Raw genomic sequence first — 23,164 nt, 5'->3', positions numbered from 1 at the left:
AACTCTCAAGTAATGATACTATTGATGTGCAGACCATACTTTGAGCAGTCCAGTCTAGAGATTCAAAATGCAAAGGCAAAGAATGTGTGTGTGTGTGTGTGTGTGTGTTTCAAAGATATTTCAGAGAACACAGCAAGTGCAAAGGCATAAAGAACTGAAACTACATGGCACATGCAGGGGCATGGATTTTGGTTTACTCAAGCAAAGAGCGTGCAACTGGCCAGAGAAGGGGCAGAGGTGATTTCACTGGGGTGAGGAGTAGGTGAACCTGTGGCAGGGGGAGGTGCCAAGAAGTAGGCAGAACTTTGATCATAATGAGGGGCTTGTGTACTCTCAGGAATTTGTTTTCCTAAGCTGGAAACCAAGAGAATAGAAAAATGAAAAATCCAAGATTCAGAAGAGATTTCAAGGTAGAGTTAATGATCACACAGAATTTGGTCAATTATAATCTAATCAACACAAAATCTTGCTGAGTTACACTTTACCTGAAAGTTAAGACTTGGGGTGTCTGATTTCTTCAGTCCTGGTAATTTTGGGGCATTATATGATGATTTCCATGTTCTTAAATATGTGTTTTCCGTAGTTTTCTATCTGATGGATAGTCAGCCAGTCAGCCTTGTCTAAAACTGTGATGATGAACAATTGGAATGCCAAGATATTAACCATAGAAATATCTTAACTCAAAACTGGTTTCTCATGACATAAAGCAATACCTACTTATTACAGAGGCTATAGATGCACAGAAAAACTCACATAACCCCACCCTCATTATAAAGTCGTTGCCAGAATCCCAAGTCCAACTTCTTAGATTCTTTTCTGTGTAAAAAGTACATTCTTCCCTACCAAAATAGCATCACACCATGTAGGTTCTGAAAACTAGCCTAGTTTATCTCAGTAATGTGCCAGTTGTTGGACATTTGCATTATCCCGACTTAATTCCTGTTGTTTCACATTATTATTCATCTGTTCCAAGTCATCCCAGATGTCTGAGGCCTACATGGAGGAGCAGGAATCAGCCAGGGAAGATGAGGGAGGAGGCCCTGGCACTCATGAGGAACAGATACACAAGGCTGGGCCATGGCAGGTGAAGGGAGGTGGGAGCGGAGGCTGCTGAGATGAACACTTGCCTGTAGTTGGACTTCCTGAAGAATAACTAGTCCAAATTAAGTCAGCTGGGGAAAAGTAAATTAGAGGGAAAAGGCAAATAAAAGGAGAGGGTCTCAGCAATCTGTTACTGGGTAGTATTCCTTTTCACACAGATGTGGTTCAGCGCGTTGTTGTTTTATCTGACTTGATTTGGACTAAGTTGTTTTTGGCGAAGGGCTTTGAGTCAGATGATCAGGACCCAGACTCACAGGCTTGGGGCTGACAGCATCCTGTGGTGTGCTGGCGCCAGCTCATGCCAGCTCTCAAGCCAGCCCTGCCCATCGTTTCAGTGATGGTGCCCTGGCGACTTGAAATCAGCAAGTGCTACAAACCAGGCATTTTTCTTTTTCTTTTCATGAGAGCCAATTCTCCAGCACGCACTAGATGTAGCTGAGAGAGAGGGAGTCCAAGGTAAATGTCCTGGGTTCTGGCGCAGGAATCGAACACCAGTCATACATCATGGAAGGCAGCATGGACTTGGCACTCAGAAGGAGCAGGGTTTGAAAATGGCCGTTTTCCTGCGCTTTCTTGCAGAGTGAGGAGCTCCTCTGAGCCTCGACTTCCTCATGGGAGATGATGCCACTGATAAGAACTTACAGGAGGGGGACAGGCTATTATCATGAAGGTGGAAGAGGGGGCGTTAAATTGATTGCTGGAATACGTGAGTTTTGAGTCACTTTGGGGAGATTTGGGTAGAGGATTCTGTAACAACAACAACACTAGTTGTGTTAGCTGTGTGCTTCAGCATGTATCATTGTTTTTATTCCTTGAAAGAACTGTGGAGGTAGATACTAGAGATATGGTTGCTCCTGTTCTATAACCTAAGTTTAAGTTATTTCCTCATAACCAGACAACTGTTAAATGCAGAGAATGGACTTGTAAGCTGAGTTTTTCTGAATTCAGAGTCCGTATTCCTAATCAGTGTGCCTGTAGGATCTCCACGTAGCAGAGATATCTGAGCTAGATGGTATGGATTTGTGAATCCTATGAGTGGTTGAAGTCATAGGTGTGTTGAGGTCCTATGTGGAGCTTTTAAAGAGTGAGAAGACTACAGGGTAAGGATGAAATCCTAGGTGTCACCAACATCAACAAGGTGAGCTATGAGATTTGGCAATATGGAAAACATTGACAGTCTTAGCAAAAATATGGAAAACATTGACAGTTGTAGCAAAAGCAGCTTGGATATGATGATGATGGGAACAGAGATTGCTTTGGATTGGGAGTGAATTGATGAGGAGGAAGTTGAGGGAACTGATGGAAATGCTTTTGAATAATAAGATGCTAAAGAAGAAACTGGAACTTGAGGGAGATTCCTGAGGATACCTATCGGGAAGAAAGAGGGGACAGAGCGAAGGTTTAAGAATGTGCCTGAAGGGGGCTGGTACTATGGCATAGTGGGCTAAGCCTCCGCCTGTGGGCACCGGTTATAGACCCAGCTTCTGCTCTTCTGATCCAGCTCTCTACTGTGGCCTGGAAAAGCAGAAGATGGCCCAAGTGCTTAGGCCTCTGTATCCACGTGGGAGACCTGGAAGAAGCTCCTGGCTCCTGTCTTCAGATCGGCTTAGCTCCAGCCATTGTGGCCATCTGGGGAGTTAACCAGCAGATGGAAGACTGTCTCTCTGTCCCTCTCTCTGTCTGTAACTCTGCCTCTCAAATAAATAAGTAAAATCTTAAAAAAAAAAAAAAAAAAAAAAGAGTGTGACTGAAGGGACCAAGGCCACTAGAAGAGAAGAGAGGTGGAATCCAAAGCCTGGTAGGAGAATTATGACTGCACTGATTTCAGAGTTGGGTTTTGTAGGTCGAATGTGATGGAAAAACAAGGATAATGGCTAGTGTGACAAAGGCATGGCACCAGTGCCTCAGGCCAGGAGAGAATAAAGAACGAGCAAAACCAAGAGGCCATCCGTCTACTGACAGGATGCAGAGCAGTCAGGATCCTGGGAAGGGATCTCAGAGATGTTGAAGAGCAGGTAGAGAGAATAGTGAGTTATGGACAGTAATCTGCCATTGGCTAACTCATATGCAGATGAGTCTGAGTAGTTGACAAGTCCCTGGACCAACCCTCACAGGTCAGCTTTGAAACTCAAAGAAGGTGCAGGTCATCAGAATTGAGGTAACCATAATTCTAATCAGAGAATTGTAGTTGAGACCTTAAACTGGTATTTTTTTGAGTCCCCAACTAAGAAGACTACATATTTTTAGAACAGTTGGTTAGTAATCCACATGTTAGGGACCAGCATTGTGGTGCAGCTGGTTAAGCCGCCACCTACAACACCAGCATCCCGTATGGCACCCGTTCAGGTCTCAGCTGCTCCGCTTCCAATCCAGCTCCATGCTAATGCGTCTGGGAAAGCAGTGAAAGATGGCCCAAGTCCAAGTGTGCATCCACATGGCACACCTGAATGGAGTTCCAGACGCCTGGCTTCAGCTTGGCCCAGCCTGTCCATTGTAGCCATTTGGGGTGTGAACCAGTAGAATAAATCTTTTTTAAAAAAATACACATGTGTATGTCTAAAGAGATTTCTCCCAATTGTGGTGGAAACATTCCTTAGTGACATAGTCTTTAATTAGTACCCCAAAATCTGATAGCATCCTCAACTTTTTCTCATAGTCCTCTTTCTGGGATTGGTAGGGGAAGACTATAAAAGTCCTGGGCCATTTCTTCTTCCAGGAGATGACCAGCTTTACGTGTTCTGAAGAATAATGCTAATAATAATCATTGTTGTCATTTGTTAAACTTCATGCCAGCCAATGTACTAAGCACTTTATATAGATCATCTGTCCCTTTATAACCTTAAAATAATTCCATGATATGGGTCCATTTTCTGTCTTTATTTTATAGATAAAGGCTCTGAAGATTAGAGAGGTTAAGTCCCTTGCGCAGGTTGATCAGCTTATAAGTGATGGAGCCAATATTCAAATCCAGACAGTTTGCCTATAGGACTTGAGATCCAAACTCTGACGAGCTTTCAGTCAGTGGCTGGGCTGATCAAAGTCATCTTGATGGGAGAAGTTAGCGTGCTCGTGTCTGTGAAGGAACTGGACAGTAGCTACCCCAGGGATCTCTTTTTCAGACTCACCACTGGAATGAACTGGGGCTCCTGAATGCACCCCCGCCTTCTCGTTGCTCGTTCTCAGCTTGTGTCTCCCCAGGGCACAGACTCATGGTGCCTCCCGAGCACTCTGTCACCTGCACAGTTCTGCTTTCTCTTTCTTGCTTTTTCTTTCTTTCTTCCTTTCTTCCTTTCTTCCTTTCTTCCTTCCCTTCCTTTCCTTCCTTCCCTTCCTTCCCTTCCTTCCCTTCCTTCCTTCCTGGCAGAGTGGACAGTGAGAGAGAGAGACAGTGAGAAAGGTCTTCCTTTTCTTCTGGTTCAGCCCCCAGTGGCTGCTCCAGTGGCGCGCTGCGGCCGGCGCACCACGCTGATCCGATGGCAGGAGCCAGGAGCCAGGTGCTTCTCCTGGTCTCCCATGCGGGTGCAGGGCCCATGCACCTGGGCCATCCTCCACTGCACTCCCTGGCCATAGCAGAGAGCTGGCCTGGAAGAGGGGCAACCGGGACAGAATCCGGCGCCCCGACCGGGACTAGAACCCGGTGTGCCAGTGCCGCAGGCAGAGGATTAGCCTAGTGAGCCGCAGCGCCGGCCACAGTTCTGCTTTCCCAAGATGGTGCCCCTCACTGCCAGGGCCAAATGAGGCATCTTCTCAGCACCCCAGAAGGTAAACCTCTGGGCTCTACTTGCCAGAGAGCTGAGTGGTGGCATGAAGACATTCATTCTGTCACTGACTTTAGGAATTATTGGAGTGTTGTTCTACGTACATACTCCTTTGGTGGTGCTTGGGTATTCCAGATATGAGGAGGTTGTTGAGCTGATGTGTAAACCGTAGTTCAAGCACACTCAGAAAAGTAAGAAAAGATATGCATAGAGAAAAAAAGCATCTTTTTGTAGTGATAAAAATGAGCTACTCCATTGGAAAATACCTCCTTGAAAATCAGACTCATTTGTTTCTAAATTATTTGCTGTTTTCAGAAAATGATACCTTTTCTGTTCCATTCCTCATTACAACTTTCATTTTAAATGATGCATTTACCAAGGTCTCATACTTGGATGAACTCCTGGTGTGTATCCAGAAAATACTGAAGGAAGAGCAATGCAATGGAACTCCAGTCAGGGTGGCATTGTGGGCACGGTGGGTTAAGCCCATACTTGGGATGCCTGAACTCCATATTAGGGTTCCATTTTGAATCCCAGCTACTCCACTTCTTCTTCTTCTTTTTTTTTTGGACAGGCAGAGTGAACAGTGAGAGAGAGACAGAGAGAAAGGTCTTCCTTTTGCTGTTGGTTCACCCTCCAATGGCCGCCGCGGCCGGTGGCCGGTGCACTGCGCTGATCTGATGGCAGGAGCCAGGTACTTATCCTGGTCTCCCATGGGGTGCAGGGCCCAAGCACTTGGGCCATCCTCCACTGCCTTCCCGGGCCACAGCAGAGGGCTGGCCTGGAAGAGGGGCAACCGGGACAGAATCCGGCGCCCCGACCGGGACTAGAACCCGGTGTGCCGGCGCCACAAGGCAGAGGATTAGCCTAGTGAGCTGCGGCGCCGGCCACTACTCCACTTCTGATCCAGTTTCCTACTAATGCATTCTGGAGGCAGTAGGTGATGCTCAAGAGCTTGGGTCCCTTCCACGCATGCGGGAAACCCAGATGCTATTCCTGGCTCCAGCTTTGGCCTAGCCCAGCCCTGGCTGTTGCAGGTATTTGGGGAATGAGCCAGCAAAAAGAAGGTTCCTTTCTCTCTCTCTCTCTCCATCTCTCTCTCTCTCTCCCTCTTTCAAATAGATGAAAATAAGTTTTAAAACAAGTACAATATGGTGTATATTTCTTTCAGCCTATGTTTATTGATCAGATGAAGTTTTTTTTTATGTTTTTTTTAAACTTTTATTTAATGAATATAAATTTCCAAAGTACGACTTATGGATTACAATGGCTTCCCCCCCATAACGTCCCTCCCACCTACTACCCTCCCCTTTCCCACTCCCTCTCCCCTAGATGAAGTTTTTTTTAATGTTTATTTATTTGAAAAGGAGAGAGAGAGAAAAGTCAGTTTCCCATCCACTGGTTCATTACCCAGATGCTCACAACAGCCAGGGCCAGGCCAAAGCTGGGAGCCTGAAACTCAATCTGGGTTTCCCATGTGGGTGCTAGGGACCCAAATACTTGAGTTATCACCTGCTACCTCCCAGAGTACACATTAGCAGGAAGCTGGAATTGGAAGCAGAGCTGGGACTTGAACCCCCGCACTGTGATATAAGATGCATCTTACCTGCTATGCCAAACTCCTACCCCAAGACTATTTTTAACCCTTTTCTGCAAGAAAACTATTTTACCTTATCTTACAAGATAAAAAAATAACAAAACAATTTTGTTGTACTTTCAATGTTAGGTATGTTCCTAAACATTATCAATCCATAGCATATCCATGTTTTATAACCCCTGCCCCCCACCACTGCCTCTTCCAACCACCTACACAATACAAGACAGAAAGCTAGCTAGTCAGAGGCCCACCTGGCAGACCATCTCACAGTGGTCCAAAAGCAGTACCACTGAATGGTTAACTTACTCCTGATCAGGGAGCCTGAGACCAAAGGGCTAATACCCAAAGTCCCAACATAATAACAAAAATGAAATCAGGAAATTGAGTTCCATTTAGGACTTCGTTAAGGCCTAGGTGTTAACACCCAGAGATTGAGCTAAAGCCAAGTTTTGGAGGAGTGGATAGGAGAAAATAATTGGGAAGTCTGAGAGGAAAGAAGCATGTGAGGTTAGCCAGGTACAAGGCACTCAGATGGATTGAAGATTGTTCTAGGCAGCATGGTCACAGGCACCCAAGCTAGCCTGTAATGGTTTTCCTTGTATTCATTTATCTACTCAAAAGTTCTCTATACATGATCCACAGGCCCAGGGCCCAGTGTAGTGAGATCAAAACTGTTTTCACAATACTTTTGCCTTGTTTCCACTCTCTTGACATTTGCCCTGATGGTTGTGGTAAAAGTTCATGAATTATTTCACCTGATTTTCACTAACTCGAGACAGTAGCACTAAGCTGCTATGGTAATCACTGTATTGTTTACCACCTTGACCTCACAGTTATCTAAGAACTTGACAGCTTCACTTAAGAATATCTTTATTATTTTTATTATTTATTTTATTTTTATTATTCACTTTATTGAATCTCAGTCCTCTGAGGAGTCCTCTGGGGAGTGGCCATGAAGCGTTTTGTCACTGCTGGAGCCCGATGAGCGTCTCCAGGAAGAACATCTGCCTGATTGTGGAGATCTGAGCTGGCCACTGTTTTAAAGGAATGCAACTTATTATTTGAAAGAATAACTGACAGACATACTACTGTTATTCAGACTTGAGTGTTTGTCAACATTTACTCCAGAATGAATAAAGTGAGCCTGTCAATCCAAGAAAAACAACTGACGTATTTGTTGCCAAAGTTAAAATTTGAGCTTTCCAAGGAAAATTAGAACTTAGGAAACTCATGTCCACCACTGTGAGCTTGACGGTTTCTCAATCCTTAGAAACTTTTCTGATGAGTTCAGTGGTGATGTTAGTGACTATGACTTTTTAATATTATATGATGAAATGTGTCAACATTGAGAAGATCCCTTATTACTAGTCAACGAATTGGTACTTTCTGATGACCACTGTATGATGATACAGAAATCACCCATCATGCTTGAGTGAAGATCCATTAAGAGTACAAGGTGGCTGGCGCCACGGCTCAATAGGCTAATCCTCCACCTAGCGGCGCCAGCACACCGGGTTCTAGTCCCAGTTGGGGTGCCAGATTCTGTCCCGGTTGCCCCCCTTCCAGGCCAGCTCTCTGCTGTGGCCAGGGAGTGCAGTGGAGGATGGCCAAAGTGCTTGGGCCCTGCACCCCATGGGAGACCAGGAGAAGCACCTGGCTCCTGCCTTTGGAACAGCACGGTGCGCCGGCCGCAGCGCACCGGCCGCGGCGGTCATTGGAGGGTGAACCAACAGAAAAGGAAGACCTTTCTCTCTGTCTCTCTCTCTCACTGTCCACTCTGCCTATCAAAAAAAAAAAAAAAAGTACAAGGTTACCAATGTAATTTAATATAATAAAGAATGAAAGTTAACTGAAATGGTTTCAAGTTCTACATTGCAGTTTGCCTTTAAGAAAATGCCATTTATTGAGTTATAGTGTACAATAGTATTGAGAAAAGACCATCTCTCATCATCTGAAAAAGCCATTAAAACTCTCCTCTCCTGTAACTGCATATCTTTGTGAGGCCATATTTTTTTTTATTTGACAGGTAGAGTTAGACAGTGAGATAGAGAGACAGAGAGAAAGATCTTCCTTCCGTTGGTTCACCCCCCAAATGGCCGCGACGACTGGCGCTGTACCGATCCGAAGCCAGGAACCAGGTGCTTCCTCCTGGTCTCCCATGCGGGTGCAGGGCCCAAGCACTTGGGCCATCCTCCATTGCACTCCCGGGCAACAGCAGAGAGCTGGACTAGAAGAGGAGCAACCAGGACTAGAACCGGGTACCCATATGGGATGCTGGTGCTGCAGTTGGAGGATTAACCAAGTGAGCCATGGCGCCAGCCCTGAGGCCGTATTTTTTTTTTTTATGTGATACAACTACCTCTCCACAAAGGGAATTCAGGAGCAAATATTAGAGATTTAGCTATAATTTATTAAGCCATATGTTTTTTTTTTTTATTTAACAGGCAGAGTGGACAGTGAGAGAGAGAGAGACAGAGAGAAAGGTCTTCCTTTTGCCGTTGGTTCACCCTCCAATGGCCGCCGCGGCAGGCGCACTGTGGCCGGCGCACCACGCTGATCCGATGGCAGGAGCCAGGAGCCAGGTGCTTTTCCTGGTCTCCCATGGGGTGCAGGGCCCAAGCACCTGGGCCATCCTCCACTGCACTCCCTGGCCACAGCAGAGAGCTGGCCTGGAAGAGGGGCAACCAGGACAGAATCTGGCGCCCCAACCGGGACTAGAACCCGGTGTGCCGGCGCCGCTAGGCGGAGGATTAGCCTAGTGAGCCGCGGCGCCGGCCTAAGCCATATGTTTTAAAATGTGCAAAAAATAAAATAATACTCTTTTTGTTTTAAAAAATTAGATTTCATAAAAATGTTATTTATGTTAAAATGCAGTAGCATTAATAATGTTCCTTTTAAATGATATTTTAAAATTTTATCAGTGTTAATGCTCATTTCTAATATGGTAAATATTATTAGATATAGCTCTCCTAAACAGAAATGCTTTAGGAGTCTCCATTATTATTCACAGTATAAAGGAGGGGCTGGTGCTGTGGCATAGCAGGTAAAGCCGCCGCCTGCAGTGCCGGCATCCCATATGGGCACCGGTTTGAGTTTAGGCTGCTCCACTTGCAATCCAGCTCTCTGCTATGGCCTGGGAAAGCAGCAGGAGATGGCCCAAGTGCTTGGGCCCCTGCACTCACGTGGGAGACCTGGAATAAGCTCCTGGCTCCTGGCTTCGGGTCTGCACAGCTCCAGCCATTGTGGCCAACTAGGGAGTAAACCAGCAGATGGAAGACCTCTCTCTGTGCCTCTGCCTCTCCTTCTCTCTGTGTGTAATTCCGACTTTCAAATAAATAAATAAATCTTTAAAAAATTAAAATATTTATTTAAAAAAGAGTATAAAGGAATCCTGAAGACAAAATGTTTGAGAGGGGTGGCTATTTGGCATAGAGATTGGAATGGCAATTTACATACTCAGAGTCCATATTGGAGTGCCCAGGTTCAAGTCCCAGCTCTATTTCTGATTGAAGCTTCTTGATAATGCACATTCTGGGATGCAACAAGTGACGGCTCAAGCAGTTGGGTCCCTGCCACAAATGTGGGATACCTGGAGAACTGAATCCAATTCCCAGCTCTTTGCTTTGGCCTGGCCCAGTCCTAGGCATTGTGTACATTTGGGGAGTAAACCAGTGGATGAGAGCGCTCTGTACCTGCCCCAAAAACAAGTAAAATTAACTAAGTAACTTAAAGCTCTCCAATCTTTGACTTAAAAACAAGTTTGAGAACCGCTGATGCAGTACATGTAGAGTACCTACCATGTTCTGGGTTTGAGTTGGTGCAGGGACAGCATGGTGTACTGGACAGGTGTGGGCCTTGCCCGTGAGGCTAATAGTCATCTGCAATTAAACAGAAAATTCCCACAGAATGTGGCTAGTGCTGTGATGGGAGAAGCACAGGTGATGTGGGAGCACATTGCAGGGCACCTGGCCCTATTCAGGAAAGACTTCCAAGAGGAATCAGCATCTGTGCTAACTCCTGAAGGGTGAAGAAGAGTTAGCCAGGCAGAGAGAGAAAATGACCGCCCTCAGTGTATGCAAAAGCGTGTGCAAGAGTGTGCATGCAAGAAATTGTGGCTTCGCTGTAGAAACAGAAGCAAATGAGTGCGACCGAGGCACAGAGTGAAGAGGTCAGGGCTGTAACTTAAGGCTGGACTAGGGGACAGCAGCCTGATCAGAACATGCCTTGGATGTGAGGGGTTGAGATCTCCTCCTAGGGAAATGGGGGATACTGAAGGGCCACCCAGCAGGAGAGTGACATCATATTGCATTCTAGATCCCTCCAGCTGTAGACAGTGGATGTCTGGAAGCAGGGAGACCTAGTAGGGGTCATGGTGGTACTCGCATAGCCAGATGATGGGACCTGGACTGAAGCGTGACCGAGGGGTTGGAGAGACATGGACCAGTTTCCAAGAGATTTGTGTGGTGATGTTTACAGATCTGGGTCAATAGGTTGGTTGTGGTTAAAGGGAGAGAGGTAGACTTGGAGGTTGAATCTCAGTTTCAGGTTTAGCACCTGTGAGTACTGATGGTGTTCCCTGACAGAGCAAGCGCAGGCAAGCAGATTTAGAAGGGAGGAGGGGTCTCTCATGTGGACCACCAGTTGGATATCCAAGAGAAGATGCCCACTCAGCACCTGACCACGTGGTTCTGAAGCTGAAAAGAACAATCTGAGCTAGAGATGCAGGTTTGAGAATCCTCATCGTAGAGTTCATAACTGAAACTGTGAGTTGAGTAAGATCCCTGAGAGAGAGGATTTAAACTAGAAGAGAGGGCATTTAAGGGGTCACAAAGCAAGCAGGGTGTGCAATAGTGATTAAATGGGCCAAGAGGATCCAGAGACCCTAGGGCCATTGATGCCAAGGAAGTGGAGTTTCCAGAAAGAAGGAGGGGAGGGGCTGGCGATAACCAGCCTGTGAGAAGTCAGTACAGTGAGCTTGAACAGGGTCCTTTTGAAGCACAAGGAGGTAGCTGTTCAGTCATCAACTATTTCAGAATGCTTTCCCTGGAGTGGTGGAGCCCAGCAGGGTTAAGATTGAGGAAGGGGGGAAGGGGAAGGGAAGGGAGATATTAAACATTGCTGTAATTCTTTCTGTGGGAAGGAGCCAGTAGGGAGAAAAGGCTCAAGGTACAAGAGACAAGGTGAAGTTTATGTAGTGCAGCATTCCAGAAGAGTCAGGAGACGGGATCTGGGAAGACGTGGAGGGAAGCCACATCTCCAACAAAGAACCTCGTTCCAATCCAGGGGTGAGGTGAAGTGAGCACTGTCTGAAGAAACTGAGATGTCAGACAGTTTAATTAGAACAGGAGTTCCATGGTTCTCAATGCAAAGGTTTAGGAGGAGGAGGGCAGTATTGGGTGTTTGGATCGGGGAGTAAATGCACAGAGCAGTGTGGGGAAGGAGACACAGGGACGGAAGGCCAGAGGTCAGCAGCATGACCAAGCGCGGTAGTGTTAGGAGGAGTCAGGATATGCAGAGAGCAGATCTCCCTGTAGATTCTGGTAATTTAATCCCAGCAAGCTTATCTTTTTACACAATGTGGCATTTACATCACAACCTAAAATGTATCCTCTACCATAGTGATTCTTTAAAAGAAAAGAAAAAGAAAGAAACACCATTTTCTGGCTAAGTCAAATTGTCTTTATGTGTTTCTGTTGTTTATTTTTATGCTCACCAGGTTAAATCTTCAGTTATGCCACTGCCACGAAGAGTTCCCTACATAGAAAAATCTATTCATTATGAGCGCATTTATTGCTTCATTGAGTTGCCTATTTAAAATGCAGAGAACCACAAATTAAATGTAGTGCTTTTCCATTTTGAAAAAAGCGGATGAATGGGTACTATTTTCTCGAATACATCATGTTTGTCTTACATAATTAATAGTCCAGATTCATAGGCTAACAGATGCTGGTCCTTGCATGTCTTGGGGTTTGCTCCTCAGTGGTCATTATTGAAAGGGAAGCCCCTAAGGCTTGAGCATCTGGGGAAATGATCAGGTGGATGCAAGGAAGACAGTCACCACTGGGGCTCAGCCAGGTGGCCTCCACAATCCTTTCTCTGAGGTTAATTATGCAAGGTGTAAAACAATTTCTACATTGAAATCACAAAAATAAAATGCCTCGTGTTGTTTCTATATAATATTTACCCATTAAATAGTTCTGGATTCCAAGTTTATAGCCCCCTATTAAATTTTATTACATGTAAAGCTTTGGTGTTTGTTCCAGATTCATGGCTTGGTGCCACGTCACAATCCCCCTAGCTTCCTAATATCTGTAATGTGAATGTACCTGCATTCACTGTGAATTAGTGTAGGCGACAATTTAAAGGAAAGGCATCGTCAAATGACAGATCTGCAGGTCGTGCTTAGTGGATGTAATCCGAGGGTCAGACTTCACTGTTGCCTGTTGGCTGAGCCCCAGGCCATTTGAGCCACCTCACTTCTTGTTTACCTCAGCACTTTGCATCGCTTGTCTTTATTCTTCCCATTGTAACCCCAAAGAGGACTTGCACTCCATTTCCTAACACATCTAATGGTTCTCCTGTAAGTATCTGGGCTGGGGCAGACCAGTGGAATGACCTTCATCCTCAAAGACAGCTAATCCTACCAGGCTCACAGCCCTACTGTATCTTTTGAAAACAGAAACCCCTCCGTTCTCTCTGATCGTTTCAACCTCATTTTTTCACTTTGGTCTGATTTGTTCTGACTCAACCTCCACAATTCTACTCTTTTATAGACTTTCTAAGGACACCCCTGGAATCCTTCCTCCACAGTAAACAAATTTTTCTACATGCTTACCTGGATGCCAGAACACTGCATTTGCCTTCTTGCTTTAACTGAAATTTGTCTCTTCCCCGAGCACTTCTCCAACTGTTTTTTTGGAACAACGCTGCTCCAGAAGCATGATGGTTTTTGGAGGCCATGATTTTCAACCCTATTGTAGATCCTGTTGTTTTGTTCATCCTGTTATCTGACTGATTCCTCTTTTGTGTCCATGTCCCTGTCATCCACCAGCTTCTGAGTCACATATATGACATATTGCCTCCCCCAAAACTTGAGGCCCTGTCATCTCCAAAACCACTAGTACTTTGAGATTTTTAGTTTCTTAACTTTTTCAATTCTAGTAATCTTCATGCCTGTTATTTGAGCCTCTTAATCTCTTAAGCTGTATCCTAGACCATTATCAGGAAATATACCACCTACACAGTCTCCTGTTCAAATAACTTCCACAAGTTGGAATATCTGACATAATATTGCGCAGTAGGAATGATAGTGGGTATCCTTATGATTCTTCTTTTTATAGAAATGCCTCTAAAGTCCCACCAGTTAGTATATCTCTATAGAGTTAAAATAGAAGGAAAAATCCCTTATAATTCCAATTTGTTAAATTTTTATTATAAATAGGTATTGGATTCTTTGAAAGTTTTTTCTACATATATTAAATGCTCAAACTAATTTTCTCTCCTGATCTGATGTTTGAAGCCTTAAAAATTTTCTCTCCTCCATTCTCTCTCTCCTTAAACTTCTTTCTAGTTTAATGTTAGCACTTTCCCTTATGTCGTCTGTGTCTCCTTAATTTTCTCTTCAGTTTTTCCCTAATCTTTTAAATCTCTCTCTACTGCATCCCAGGACATGTCCTCAGTTCTGCCTTCCAGTTCGTTAAGTTTCTCCTTAGCTCTGTCAAGCCTGCTAATTATATTTTCTCATCCTAAGATTTTTGGTTGGTTCTTTTCATCTCTGCCTATGTTTATTTTACAACCTTCTGATTTTATAGTCTTCCTTGACTGCTAATATTCTCACCATTATGACTTTGAGGATTTTTAAAGTCTCTTTTCCAGAGTGCTCTATCATACATGTTTCCTCACACACGAATTTTCCCATTCATTGGACTGCCTATTATCATGCTGCATATCTTGTATATTTTGTAATTTTCTTTTAATTATATCTTGACATCCCTACAAATTTACCCTAAAAGAGTCTTCTTTGGAAGACTTTGGTATCACCTCAATCCCAGACCCATGAGTTCCTTGGCTCTGAAATAAACCATAAGTATGACATGGGAATCCCACATCAAGGAAGTATTTCTTTTCTTTTTTTTTTTTTTTTACAGGCAGAGTGGACAGTGAGAGAGAGACAGAGAGAAAGGTCTTCCTTTGCCTTTGGTTCATCCTCCAATGGCCGCTGCGGCCAGGGCACTGCACTGATCCGAAGGCAGGAGCCAGGTGATTCCTCCTGGTCTCCCATGTGGGTGCAGGGCCCAAGCACTTGGGCCATCCTCCACTGCACTCCCGGGCCACAGCAGAGAGCAGGACTGGAAGAGGGGCAACCGGGACAGAATCTGGCGCCCCGACCGGGACTAGAACCTGGGGTGCTGGTGCCGCAGGAGGAGGATTAGCCTATTGAGCTGCAGCGCCGGTGGGGAGGTATTTCTGTGCTCATGTGTTAGTTATTTTCAAGCATCATATCTTCATTTCTAATCATAAATATGTTGGGGCCTTGACTCTAACTTAATAAAAAATAGTAACTAATGTCACTCTCACCCCACCTCACCTCTAATTTTTTTTTAATTTTTTTTTTTATTTATTTGAAAGAGCCACAGAGAGAGGTAGAGAGAGAGGTAGAGAGGTAGAGAGAGAGGTCTTCCACCCACCGGTTCACTCCCCAAATGGCTGCAACTGTCAGAGCTGTACCGATCTGAAACCAGGAGCCAGGAGACTCTTCCAGGTCTCCCATGTGGGTGCCGGGGCCCAAAGACTTGGGCCATCTTCTACTGCTTTCCTAGGCCATAGCAGAGAGCTGGATCAGAAGTGGAGCAGCTGGGACATGAACTGGTCCCCATATGGGATGCTGGCACTGCAAACTAGGGCCTTAACCCACTGTGCCACAGCGCCAGCCCCTCACCTCTAATTTTTGTGGGGTGTGCTCATCTTCCTATATTTTGTCCTATGCAGGTATAGGATCCTCAGCTCTCAAATCTTTCTGGCCCCTGTCCCCACCTCCAACGCCACAATGGCAGTAGATTCTTAGTCATCACCAGCAGTGTGGGTTTATTATCCTTTTCTAGTAACAGAGATGTTTCTTCCTTGTTTTTAAAAATGGTACTCTCAGGGCCCCAGCAGAAAATAGAATACTCAGATGGTTAAACTCAAGAGCGTTTAAGGGGCAGGCATTTGGTGCAGTGGGATGCCTGTATCCAGTGTCATAGTGCCTGGGTTCAAGTCCTTGCTCTGTTCCCAATTCCAGCTTCCTGCTCATGTACAGAGGCTGCAGATGATAGCTTAAGTGGTTGGGTCCTTGCTATCCAGGCAGGAGACCTGGATTCAATTTCTGGATCCCAGGAATCTGTGGAGTGAACCAGCAGGTGGGAGTTTCTCTCTCTTTCTCTCTCTCTGTAATAAATTAAAACATAACTTTTAAAATTCATGCTATTTTAATGAAGAGACTACCTATAGAAGTGTGGGCAGGAATAAAAAAATCCAAGATCATTGGAGGTACCCAGAGACTAAGCACAGCTGGAAGCTGTTGCCACTCCTAGCCCTGAACTGGCAGGCGAGGGAGGAAGTGCGACCACTGAGCCCAAGGAGAGCTGGAGCTACACAGAGGGGTAGAGGGTGGTAGAAGATGGGTTTGAGGGGAGGGAGCAGCCACTGCAGAAGGAAGCCCTGAGGCAGGGAGGGAGCAGGGACGGGATGTTCCCTCCTCTGGGCTCCCATGCTCCTATGATTTGCTGCTGCTTTCTGGTGGCAAAACCCTTCTGGCATGCAGGCAGCAAGGGAGCCCCACTGATGTGGTCCAGAGGGGCAGAGCCAGGCAGCGAGCGGATCAGATGGATCAGCGAAGGCAGGAGGAACAGCACAGGGCTCTGAGTTATTTTTACAAGATTTAATCCTGTTATTTATGGCTGGTGCAGACAGCTGAGTGTTTTCAGGAAGTGTTTACACTGCCATCTGACCACAAGCCTAACAGCGCCTGCTGCAGCCTCTTACCCAGCTCCCTCCCTCATTGGGCACCCTGACATTTGTGGGGCCCAGGGCACTGTACCAATGGAAGCCCTCGTGCTGAATGTCTATACATTTAGAAGCCAAGAGTCAAGGTAAACTATTAAAGAAAATCTGTTTTATCTTAACCTTGACAATTATAAATTAGTAATAAGCTAGAAAGCAAAGGTTTGATTCAGAATTCATCACACAGAACACCTGTGGCAGGGGCACGCTGGCCTCTGCTCCCCAGCTCTGCTCCACACAGTGAGCAGCCGCACACTGCTGTGCAGATGCCCAGACTTTCATGGCCAAGCTCAGTCCTCATCCCCTTCAAGGTGCTGCCCTGAGCAGACCCTCCAGAAGAGGCTGCACAGACACCAGAAGTGGGCTCGGGCTATCTGGAAGGTAATTCTGGGGCCCCAGGTACCTAGATTGTGCTCTAAAAGATGTGTGGGAGGTAGAGCCCAGGGGCCGGTGCTGTGGCACAGTGGGTTAATCCTCCACCTGTGGTGCCAGCATCCCATCTGGGCACCGGTTCTAGTCCCAGCTGCTCCTCTTCCAATCCACCTCTCTGCTATGGCCTGGGAAAGCAGTAGAAGATGGCCCAAGTCCTTGGGACTGTGCACCTGTGTGGGAGACCAGAAGAAGCTCCTGGCTCCTGGCTTCGGATCGGCACAGCTCCAGCCGTTGCGGCCAACTGGGGAGTGAACCAGTGGACGGAAGACCTCTCTCTCTGTTTGTACCTCTCACTGTCTGTAACTCTGCCTCTCAAATCAATAAAAAGGAAGGAAGGAAGGAAGGGAGGGAGGGAGGGAGGGAGGGAGGAAACCCAGTGTTCTCTATTAAAAAAAAAATGCAGAGCCCAGGGCAGGATCCCGTCTGGCCCAGGTCTAACTTAATGCTGGTCCCAGGGAACTTGATCTTCACTGATTTCATGAAGATCTTCCGTCCATCACCACAACTGTTTTTCTGACTGTCAACCATCATGCCCCCTTCTCTCCCTGTCTAGCCAAGAGCCTGTGATCCTTTATGCTCTTAGCAGTGCCCTCAACCTCTTAGCCATGGAACACCTCCATCACTCCTACCTAGCAGAACTTCAACCCAGATCTCCGTGTGCTGGTTGTCGAGTGCCTTCAGTATAAATAGCATAAACACTACAAGCGTGGCATCCAGCTGGATCCCTTGAGCTCCTGGGGAACCCTGTGTTTTCTCTGAGCCTCTTTCTTGGTCTCTACAAAACCAGTTTCAAATCTTTGCCACTTTTTTCAGGCTCCCATCCTACCGTCTTCTCTGTCACTTGAGGCAAAGGACCTTGCTTCCTATTCGTCTAGAAATATAGAAGCTACGGAAGCAACAGTCTCTCTTGCCTGCCGCTGTGCTCTGCAGTCCTGTTGCACGCAGGAAGAGGAGGCTTAGGAAGAGGGGGATGGAGGTTGAGCACTGAACTGCGGGCTTCCCTCTGTCATGGTGGCAGAGGCGCTGTCCCCCCTGCACCCCCAGTCTCTGACAGATCCTTCCAAAAAAGCTTGGATTCTGCCTCTCTCTGCATCCTCTAGACCTAATTGCATCTGCTTTCTTGTCTGTCTAAAACCGTAAGCTGCGGTCACTTTTCTGCTCCTTATAACCAAATCCCTTTTAATCCATCGGGATGTTACTTCTGCCCCAGTACCTCTGCTGGACTGCTCTGACCTTGTTGCTAACACCCGTGAGTACTCCAGTCCTTCTCCCTACTCTGTCGCCGCTGGGTCTGCTTCCTGAATGTCCTGTGGTGCTTCCGCTCGCTCTTCTTTCCTGACCACCTTGCTGAGTCTCCTTCCCTTAAATGTCGCCTTCTTTAGACTTCTGCCCAAGGCTGCTGCTTTCCTTATGCATTAAACTCCCAGCTTGTGTGGGAAGGTGCTCAATCAATATCATATTATGTATGCAAGTCCAGCTACTGGTTTCAGGTTCATGCAACAGACTCAATCTTTAAAAGTTTGAGGAAGAAGGAGCAAACTTTTTTGAATGTACATGATGTATGTCTTACTGTGACTGGAGTCTACCTCGGGGAAGGGAGGAGGGGTGGAGGAGGGACAACCCTTATATCTTATTTCAGAGCTAATATGGGTATATGTTAGCAGCAGAAATGAAGTAACCCTTGGGGCTGGCATTGTGGCATAGCAGGTAAAGCCGCTTCCTGTGACACCAGCGTCTCATATGGGCTCTGGTTCAAGACCGACTGCTCCACTTCTGGGAAAGCTGTGGAAGATGGCTCAAATCCTGGGTGCCCTGTACCCACATGGGTGACACGGAAGAAGCTCCTGGCTCCAGGCTTTGGTTTGGTCCAGCCCTGGCCATTGCCACCATTTGGGGAGTGAAACCAGTGAATGGAAGATATTCTCTTTCATTTTCTCTCTCTCTCTCTCTCTCTCTCTCTCCCTCTCTCCTCTCTGTATAACTCTTTCAAATAAATAAATACATCTTCAAAAAAAAAAAAAAAGAAATGATGTAGCCATCTTACTAGAAAGATGATAGATTGCTTAGCAGCTGTCTCCCCACACTGTTGTTTCTTTTAAAAACAAAAGATTAATTTATTTATTTGAAAGTCAGAGTTACACAGAGATAGGAGAGGCAAAGAGAGAGAGAGATCCTCCATCCGATGGTTTACTCCCCAACTGGCCACAATGGCCAGAGCTGCGCCCATCCGAAGCCAGGAGCCAGGAGCTTCCCTTAGGTCTCCCATGCAGGTGCAGGGGCCCAAAGACCTGGGCCATCCTCCACTGCTTTCCCAGGCCATAGAGAAAGCTGGATCAGAAAAGGAGCAGCCGGGACTAGAACTGGGATACTGGCACTTCAGGCCAGGGCGTTAACCCGCTGAGCCACAGTGCTGGCCCCCACACTGTTGTTTCATTTTGCTCTGTACTTCTTGCAGAGAATCTAGAAAATAAAATAAAATGAATAAAATAAAATAAAATAATCATTAAGCCGCACTGTGTTCGCCTAGACTGAATGATCTGCTCTTCTGGAAAACAAAGCTTGGAGGTAACTGTATGCTCACGATTACTGAGAAGAGGACATTTCAGAGCCCTTTTCCTTTGGGTATGGGGAAACCTGACAGCCTTTCCCCTTCTGTATCTCGCAGTACGATTTCTCTTCACTCCATGCTTCATACTCACAGCTTCAGTACCAAACCTCAGCCTCAAGGCCAGCATTAGATCTTAAAACCCACTTTGAAAAAAAGAATTCAGCAGAAAACTATTCACAGCTCTCTCTTCACTGAGATAAAGAGTTGCCACGTGTGATGCGTTCATGTGTTTATTCACTCATCATGCATCCAACAAATAATTAGGTGAATAGCCACTCACAATAATTTTAGAGTGGATATTATTTAATGCGTGGAAAGATGCTCACCAAAAGAGAAGCTGAATTCACTTATTACTTTACTTGGTCTTACCTACCAAGGTCTCTTTCCCTACCCCTCATCCTCTGTTAGTCAAAGGTACCTACTTTGTACAGTCACAGAATTTTAGGATCCTGTTGTTTGATCCATCTGTTCCTGCTACAGTCACTTGAAGAATGAGCATCATATTATCTTTTAGTGCCACTCTATACTTAAACAGAGAAAACTCTTATCAGTCTAAGGGAAGAAAGAATCGTCAAAGTTACACCAAAAGTCTGGGTCCAATCACCTGTTGATTTGAATAGTTCACATTTTTTTTTCTTTTTTTTTTAACTTTTATTTAATGAATATAAATTTCCAAAGTACGATTTATGGATTACAATGGCTTCCCCCACATACCGTCCCTCCCACCCACTACCCTCCCCTTTCCCACTCCCTCTCCCCTTCCATTCACATCAAGATTCATTTTCGATTATCTTAATATACAGAAGATCAGCTTAGTATACATTAAGTAAGGATTTCAACAGTTTGCTCCCACACAGAAACATAAAGTGAAAAATAATAGATGATTTTTTTTAAATGATGATGAAATCAGATCAGACCTATTGTCATGTTTAATCCCAGTGAGAGTCAAGTTGGGAGTTGATAATTTTTTTTTTTTACAGAGGATCAGTTTAGTATACATTAAGTAAAGATTTCAACAGTTTGCACCCCCATAGAAACACAAAGTGAAATATATTGTTTGAGTACTCGTTATAGCATTAAATCTCAATACACAGCACATTAAGGACAGAGATCCTACATGAGGAGTAAGTGCACAGTGACTCCTGTTGTTGATTTTACCAATTGACACTCCTGTCTATGGCATCAGTAGTCTCCCTATGCTCCAGTCATGAGTTTCCAAGGCTATGGAAGCCCTCTGAGTTCTCCGATTCTTATCTTGTTTAGACAAGGTCATAGTCAAAGTGGAGGTTCTCTCCTCCCTTCAGAGAAAGGTACCTCCTTCTTTGAAGACCTGTTCTTTCCACTGGGAACTCACTCGCAGAGATCTTTTGCCAGAGTGTCTTGGCTTCCCATGCCTGAAATACTCTCATGGGCTTTTCAGCCAGATCCGAATACCTTTAGGGCTGATTCTGAGGCCAGAGTGCTATTTAGGACATCTGCCATTCTATGAGTCTGCTGAGTATCTCACTTCCCATGTTGGATCACTCTCCCCTTTATTTATTCCATCGGTTAGTGTTAGCAGGTACTAGACTTGTTTATGTGCTCCCTTTGACTCTTAGTCCTTTCATTATGATCAATTGTGAACTGAAATTGATCACTTGGAATAGTGAGATGGCATTGACAACTGACTGAACACCAAAAAGGAAACCTCCTGAAGTGAAATGGACACTATGGGAAACGGTGACTTGATCAGCATAACCTTGACTGTTAATGAACAACTTAATACATTATCCCTCTTAGTAGTTTTTTTGTCTGTTCTACTTAATATGACTGGTTTAATTCTGTAATTAATACACAGTTATTCTTAAGTGTTAAGCTGTAGAATATGGCCCAAGTCCTTGGGCCCCTGCACCCGCTAGGAAGACCTGAAAGAATCTCCTGGCTCCTGGCTTCACATTGGCACAGCTCTGGCCGTTGCACCCATTTGGGGAGTGAACCAGCAGATGGAAGATCTCTCTCTCTTTCTCTCTGCCTTTCAAATAAAGAAATAAATAATCTTTTTTAAAAAGTGGTATGATAACCATTGTAATTTTTATTGATGTCCCAGAAAATCAATATGACTAAAGGAAAATAAGGTGTATGTAGATTTTATGAGGAAAATTCTGTTACTGCTTATAATCTTCTGGCAAGACAGTGCAAGGGAGAGTCTAGTAAAAGTGCCTCGCCCAGAGTACAAACTCAGTGCATGTACGGATGTAGAAGACACTGCCTTCATAAACATATAGATGTGACTTGGGCTGAGTGTGAGGCTGTAAGGAGTGGTGGGGCTTGTGGAAAAGAGGAGAGATCCCAACTTTTCTAAAGACATCCACATTTGGAAAAAAAAAAATGGCTAGAGCTACAGTACTGCCCACGGCTTAAGTTTTAGCTCTCAGAATAATGTCTGTCCAAGTCCCATTTTCTCCCTTCCCCTTCCCACATGTGTCTCTCTCTGTTTTTCACTACCAACCACCCTGTGTCTCAGACTGCCTGCTGCAACTGTGAAGAGTTGAAGCAGAACGCTGCTGCTTCATTTCAAGGAACAGCTTTAACAAAATGTGTCTGTGATTGAGAGTTTGCTGCTGTGTGAACCAAGCATCATCTCAAAACACTTTTTAAAACTTTTCCATTTTGTGAATGTTATATTATGCACATCATCCATGTTCTTTGTTTAAAACTTCTAACAATAGAGAAATGAATCATAAAATATTCATCTTCCAATCTCCCCTCTGCCATTTCAATTCCTCATATAAGTGCAGCTAAATATTTGGTGTATATACATCCAGATTTTTCTGAGCATATGAACTAATGAACACATGCACATATATACTCAGATTATATATACATACCTTATTAACATGCTGTCATGGGTGCACGTTTGGCACAATGGCTGAAACAGTACTTGGTACACCTGCATCTCATATCAGAGAGCCTGGATTGGAGTCCCAGATCTACTTCTGATTCCAGCTTTCTGCTAATTTGTACCCAGGGAGGCAGCAGGTGGTGACTCAAGTACTTGGGTCCCTGCTACCCATGTGGGAGACCTGGATGTAATTCCTGGTTCCTGGCTTCGGTCTGGCCCAACCGCAGTTGTTGCAGGAATTTGAGGAGTAAACCAAAAGATGGAAGATCTTTCTCTCTGTGTGTGTCTGTCTTTCAAATAAATAATATATGAAATGTAGAAAAAACACTATCATACCATACTGTAGCTTGCATTTTCATAAAATATGCACATTTTTTGTATTTAGTATAGTTATATCACAAGCTTTGTAACTCCTGTTCTTTCAAGGTGCCACAGTGTATATAACCAGTTCCTAATAGGGACACTTAAGTTGCTTCTGTCTTTTCTGCTATTGTGCTGTTCTTACTCAACTCTGAACACATGTGCAACTCTCGCCACATTCAGAATGAAACCCCTGATTTCCTTGCTCGGACGTGGTTCTCTGTTGGTTTGCTCCCATCTTAATTAACAGTAACACCATCATACTGAATCCTTGGTCCTTAGAAGAATGCTTGTTACACAGTAGGCTCCTCAACAGCTACTTGTTGAATGAATAAGTGTTTTAAGCATGTCTGCAGGGCACATGTTGAACTGTGTTTACTCACATG

At 45.1% G+C, this 23,164-nt stretch overlaps 1 protein-coding gene across 8 annotated transcripts in view; it reads left to right on the top strand.

Moving 5' to 3' along the window:
* EFCAB11 (EF-hand calcium binding domain 11) overlaps positions 1–23,164 on the top strand; it is a 178,325-nt gene that overhangs the window by 109,095 nt on the left and 46,066 nt on the right. For 4 of the 8 annotated variants that reach the window (XM_089322639.1, XM_089322641.1, XM_089322637.1 and 1 more), the window contains exon 6: positions 7,380–7,497. The exons of the other annotated variants lie outside the window; for them this stretch is intronic. In XM_089322639.1, coding sequence (XP_089178765.1) covers positions 7,380–7,482 — 103 coding nt within the window. In that variant the 3' untranslated portion in view covers positions 7,483–7,497. Of the gene's footprint in view, positions 1–7,379; positions 7,498–23,164 lie in introns of those variants that run through there. 8 annotated transcript variants of the gene reach the window in all.

The sequence above is a fragment of the Oryctolagus cuniculus genome, chromosome 20 (genome assembly GCF_051225735.1).
Source record: "Oryctolagus cuniculus isolate XC-2025 breed Fujian yellow rabbit chromosome 20, ASM5122573v1, whole genome shotgun sequence".
Classification (NCBI taxonomy): domain Eukaryota; kingdom Metazoa; phylum Chordata; class Mammalia; order Lagomorpha; family Leporidae; genus Oryctolagus; species Oryctolagus cuniculus.
Note: the sequence above shows the minus strand (reverse complement) of the source record. Positions and strands in the feature narration are given on the sequence as shown.